Source organism: Octopus bimaculoides, chromosome 17, assembly GCF_001194135.2.
Source record: "Octopus bimaculoides isolate UCB-OBI-ISO-001 chromosome 17, ASM119413v2, whole genome shotgun sequence".
NCBI classification, from domain to species: Eukaryota; Metazoa; Mollusca; class Cephalopoda; order Octopoda; family Octopodidae; genus Octopus; species Octopus bimaculoides.
The window spans coordinates 49,029,225-49,034,832 of NC_068997.1; the positions used below are offsets into that span (position 1 = coordinate 49,029,225).

Consider the following 5,608-nt stretch of genomic DNA (forward strand, 5'->3'; position numbering starts at 1 on the left):
GATTGTATCTGTAATTCAAATGTTATTGTGATGTTTTTCATTAGGGGTTGAAGTGTGAGCATGACTGAGGGATAAAGCCAGGGAATGAGTGTGCCTGTGGGCCAGAAAATGAAGTGTGTCCATGCCTGTGAACTAGAGCATGGATTTGCAACATGCTTGCGAGATATAACCAGGAACATGAGTATGGCTGATGGCTGTGGGATTGAAACCAGTTCATGAACATGTCTATGGAATAGGGGCTGGTGTGGTGAGCAAGGCTATGTACCAGGTCACTGGTGCACAAGTGTGCTTGTGGACCAGATGCTGAAGTATTAGCATGACTCTGGGCCAGGGGTTAGTGCTCAAGTATGATTGTAGCCTAGAGGCTGAAGTATGAAAATGGTTCTGCAATAGAGGAAGGTACACAAGTGTGCCTGCGATCCAGAGGCTGAAGTATGAGCATGACTCGGGGCCAGGAACTGGTGCACAGATTTGTGTGGGCCAGAGTCTGAAGTATGAACATAGCTCTGAGTTAGGGGCTGGTGGGCAAGTGTGTTTGTGTGCTAGAGGCTGAAATATTAGCATGGCTCTGGGCCTGGGGCTAGTGCTCGTGTGTGCTTGTGAACTAGAGGCTGAAGTACGAACAAGGTTGTGCAACAGAGAAAGATACGCCAAGTGTGCTTGTGATGCAGAAGATGCTGAAGTATGGGCAGGACTCCGGCATGTTTATACTAGTACATGAGTACACTTATGGGACAGAGGCTGGATTGTGAGTGTGCCAGGGAGCTTAGAGACTGGCGTACTCAGATTCTAACCTCTGACTCATGGGCAAGCTTATACTCCAACTTGTGGCTCACAAGTTGGGCCACAAATTGGGCCACAAGTTGAGCCTCAAGCATGAGCTTGAGGATGCCTTTCGACTAAAGAGTGAAAATGAACCTGTCTGTCTGTGGGGCCTGAAGCTGGATCATATGGCCATGGTACAGAAGGTGGATTCTGAGTACACCTTCAGTGAGCACAGCAATGAATTATTCAAGATTTGACATAGACCACACGTGTATAGTGGAATGATAAACATTGCTGAACAATATTTAGATAACCCTAACAAGTCCCAGGGAGACAACTCGAAATTAACAGAACAAAGCAAAACAGGTTTTGAAATGACGTGATTCACAGCTCCCTTTTTATTATAAATATAAATCAGAAACGTAGTAAGGGGAAAAAAATAATCTGAGTTTTGGTAGTAAAGGAGACAACTTGGAATAAGTTTCAGTTTTATTGTTTTCCTCAGCAAAATATAATCATTCATTTGCTTACCAGATTTATAAACAGACAGAAATGTATGCATACATCAGGTATTTGATGTGCTGGGAGAATGCCTCAAATTTTATAAGTTCAGTTATATTAATTTAAAAATATAATCCAAAATTCACTTTACAGATAGTGTATCCTAGCAACAAACTATCGCAATAACAGCCAAACTATTTCTTGTTTGCTGAAAGAAACTTGACGTCTGCAGTAAAAGAGAATATTTAAAAGACCAGTGATAACAAATGAGAAACAGTTTATTTAGTTCTCAACTACAGTAAACTTAAGAAAATAACCACCACTTAAAACCTCTTAACTTTTTCTTCTTTAACTAGTTTCAAACATTGTTAAAAAACATTAGCATTAACCCTCTCAGATCTGGGCTCCTGTGTCTGACTTTATCCTCCACTTGGTCTCCCAAGCAAGAAAATAAATGGTTGCATGTACAACTCAAGAGTAATGACTGCAGGCAAACTAATCACCAAAAGGTATCAGGAGAACAACAGTAATAGGTCTTTCTCTCAACTACCATAGTGGTCCATTGCAGACAAACTAATGGGCAGAATCACAAATAGAAAAAAATAGATTTGGAGAATAATAATAATAATAATAATAATAATAATAATAATAATAATAATAATACTCTGGGATATGCCAATACACACAGATAGAGAAATTAAGGCCAATAGACCAGATATAGTTGTCAAAGACCATGAAGAAAAAAAATGCTTTCTAATTGATGTATCAATACCAGCAGATGACAACGTTTCCCTAAAAGAAATGGAAAAACTTTCAAAATACAAAGACCTGGAAATAGAGGTAACTCGAATGTGGAATCTAAAAACAGAAACAATTCCTATCATAGTAGGTGCCTTAGGTATAATAAAAAAAATATTCAGACAAATACATAACAAAAACACCAGGACTTACAAATATATATAACATACAGAAAATTGCACTACTGGGCACTGCACACATCCTACGCAAAACACTTTCAATACAGTAAACATAAGAGCACCACAGCAAACCACAGCACATACCCAAAGCACACAGAGCTGCGCTCGGTGGTGTGGTGAAAGCACGTTATAAAAATAAGACTACTGAATAATAATAATAATAATAATAATAATAATAATAAGCCTATTTTCAACAATTGCATTCGTTCTCCTGAATTGCTCCTTCCCTCATCACTTTCTCTTGTCTGTTTGTCCAAAACATTCTCATTGTCTGCATAAGTGTAAATATCAATGATTTCTTCAACTGCAAAAAGTTTAGGCCTTGCTCATTTACAAGATGAAGTGCTGGGTTCATCAGGTACTCATTTCATTGCAAAATTGTCTTCTTTAAAAAAAAAAAAAAGATTAAAAACAAAAACAAACAACAACTATGGAGAACACCTTTAGCAATGAGTCATAAACACGCATGACTAAAAAGTTGGAAAGAGACTAATTGCCAGTTTTTAGTATTTTACCATCTGTTTCTGTGTGAGTTGTTCATTATCTTTTTGCTGGGAACCCAATAAAGGTTTCGTTTATGCTATTCTTGTATACCAGGAACATAGGGTTAAAGTATACCAGAAACATGATAGGGTTAAAGTTAATTATCTCTGGTCTTTTCTGATCTATTTGATATATGCTCTCTCTGGTCTATATTTATCCTTCAAAGTTCCTACTTCACACTATCACCATATAATGTTAAACATATTAACATTTAATTATCTCTTCGTCTTCTCTGGTTTACATTTATCATTCCGGCTACCTACCCTCACATTAACTCTTAATTACATTTATCATTCAGGCTACCTACCCTCACATTAACTCTTAATTACATTTATCATTCAGGCTACCTACCCTCACATTAACTCTTAATTACATTTATCATTCAGAGAAATATTGAAGAGAGGTAACTCTGGGCCAACTTAAAACTGCAACTTATCTGCATAGTTTTATACTCTAATGGATTCCCAGATGCAGTGTTTTTAGCTTTAGCACAACTCATTCAATGTTGTTGACTGTATTTAAGTTAAAGTTACAGCATGATGCTTTCGAGTTTATGTTCGTACAACTTTTTTTGCTCTGTCAAGTCCATACTTGTTGCAAAGTGTCCAATGGACAATCCATGCTATATTGTCATGACGTCTCCTCCTCCTCCTCTTCTTCTTCTGCTCCTCCTCCTCCTCCTCCTCCTCTTCTTCTTCTGCTCCTCCTCCTCCTTCTTCTTTCTATTTTGTTTCCATTTCTTGCCAAGTGTTTTCCCGACACCTAGGGCAAAGAAACTCACTGTATACTTTAGTAGGCCATTAAAATAAAGACACCAGATTGTTCACTTGCAAAGTCATGTGACAAGAATAAAAAAAACGAGGAAGAGAGACAGAGAGAAAAAGCAAAAACATTCCCGTTAAGACAATCTTTTGCACATCCTGCACAGATTATTTTTATTATTATTATTATTATCATTATTATTTTTGTTATCATTATTACAGATATTCTGGGAGAGTCACAACCCAACCCAAGGAATGCGACAAGGAAATGACATTGGTACAACATATCGGTCAGCCATCTATTGCTACGGTGAGCAGCAGCTGAAGGAAGCACAAGAAACAAAGGAAAAGTATGAGGTAGCGCTAAAAAAAAAAGGCTTCCCAGCTATAACTACTGAAATATGTCCAGCAATGAAGTTTTACTATGCCGAAGATTACCACCAGCAATACCTGCACAAAAACCCCTCAGGTTATTGTGGCCTGGGGGGTACAGGTGTCTCTTGTCCCCGAGAAGAACTGTGAAACCACTAATGATAGCTGAGATGTTCTTTTAAAGGTTGTAATCTGGAAGATATTGTGAGCTCATACTTTCGCACATGTACACACTAGTGTTAACATGCTATCTCTAAGGTAGCGTGTTTTACATTGGTTTGATATCATTGTATCTTATATTGCTATGATGTATATACATAAGTATATGTATGGCATGCATATGAAAAGAAGACTGGCAAGAAATGCAACATGGCAACATGAAGGAAGCTCAAAAGTCAACAGTGGAAAACATAAAATAGACATATCCGATGAATTGCCATCATGTTGAAAGAATGTGCATTTATAAAGCAATGAAAAATAACTAGCGAAATATTGGTAATAAATTTTATATATACACACATACACTTTGATTGATTTTCAATAAAGTTAGTTTTCTTTACCAAACATAATATCATTGTGAATACTGTTATCCTATCTACATTTATGTGTAATGGAAAATTGAGCCCATCTCTTTTGGTGCAAACCGTATGAAAGGAGTGCATTGTTTGTTTATATATAACATTCAGTTATATAATTAGATATTGTTACATGCAAAATGAAAGTGAAGCAAAGCAAGCTGAAATGTAGATATTTAATAGCAATATAATCTTAGTATTGTGAAGGTACATGGCTTAGTGGTTAGGGCATTCGACTCATAATCACAAGGTCATGAGTTCAATTCCCAGTGACACGTTGTGTCCTTGAGCAAGACATTTTATTTCACATTACTCTAGTCTGCTCAGCTGCCAAAAATGAGTAGTATCTGTATTTCAAAGGACCGACCTAGTCACTTGTCTCTGGAGTCATTTTCATAGCAATTTTCAATGGCAAGATAACTGAAGAGATGGTGGTGTGAGTTTCCACCCCGGCATCCGAAACTCATTGATAGGACGTTGGTGTTGCCTTGGCGGAGGTTTGTGCTCTCCGAATGCTCTTGTTTAAATTATGTTTGTTTTACTGACATTTTGTCTAATGTAACTTAATACTTGAGAGATAAAATATATACAAGAGTCATTAGCAAAGATTAATGAACGATCATGTATGAAGTAATTTCCGTCAGAGAACAAGGATTAAAAAATTTTGGGTGATTCTGTATGAGTTGCCGCTGCATATCTTATTGCCATCAAGTACGATAGTATGATAAGGGCTTCGCTTTTCCCTCTCACTAAGCAGTAAAAAATATTAGTAATTTAAAGTATGTCTGTTTTATTGACTGATTGTCTTATGTAACTTAATACTTGAGAGATAAAATATATATGAGAGTGATTCTGAAAGATATTGAAAGGATATGTATGAGATAATTTCTGCCAGAGATTTAGTATTTATCAATTTTTGAATATTTCCCTATAAATTGCCGGTATATTTAGCATCCTCTCAACTTTGATAAAATTAAATTTCCAGTGAGATTATATATTTTTCAGGGTAATGTAGATTACATTCAATGTGTCCTTATCAAGCCCAAAGCAGTAGCGTGAGATCTGAGCGGGCTTTGGCTGCTATCTTTAGGCACATGAAAAACCATCAACATTA

At 36.8% G+C, this 5,608-nt stretch overlaps 1 protein-coding gene across 8 annotated transcripts in view; it reads left to right on the forward strand.

The window, feature by feature from the left end:
- Nucleotides 1–4,488, forward strand: part of LOC106882160 (peptide methionine sulfoxide reductase MsrA 1) — a 25,838-nt gene extending 21,350 nt beyond the window's left edge. For all 8 annotated transcript variants that reach the window (XM_014932738.2, XM_014932740.2, XM_014932732.2 and 5 more), the window contains one exon: nt 3,770–4,488. In XM_014932738.2, the coding sequence (XP_014788224.1) occupies nt 3,770–4,069 (300 nt within the window). In that variant the 3' untranslated portion in view covers nt 4,070–4,488. The remainder of the gene's footprint in view (nt 1–3,769) is intronic.
- Nucleotides 4,489–5,608: the final 1,120 nt, after the last annotated feature.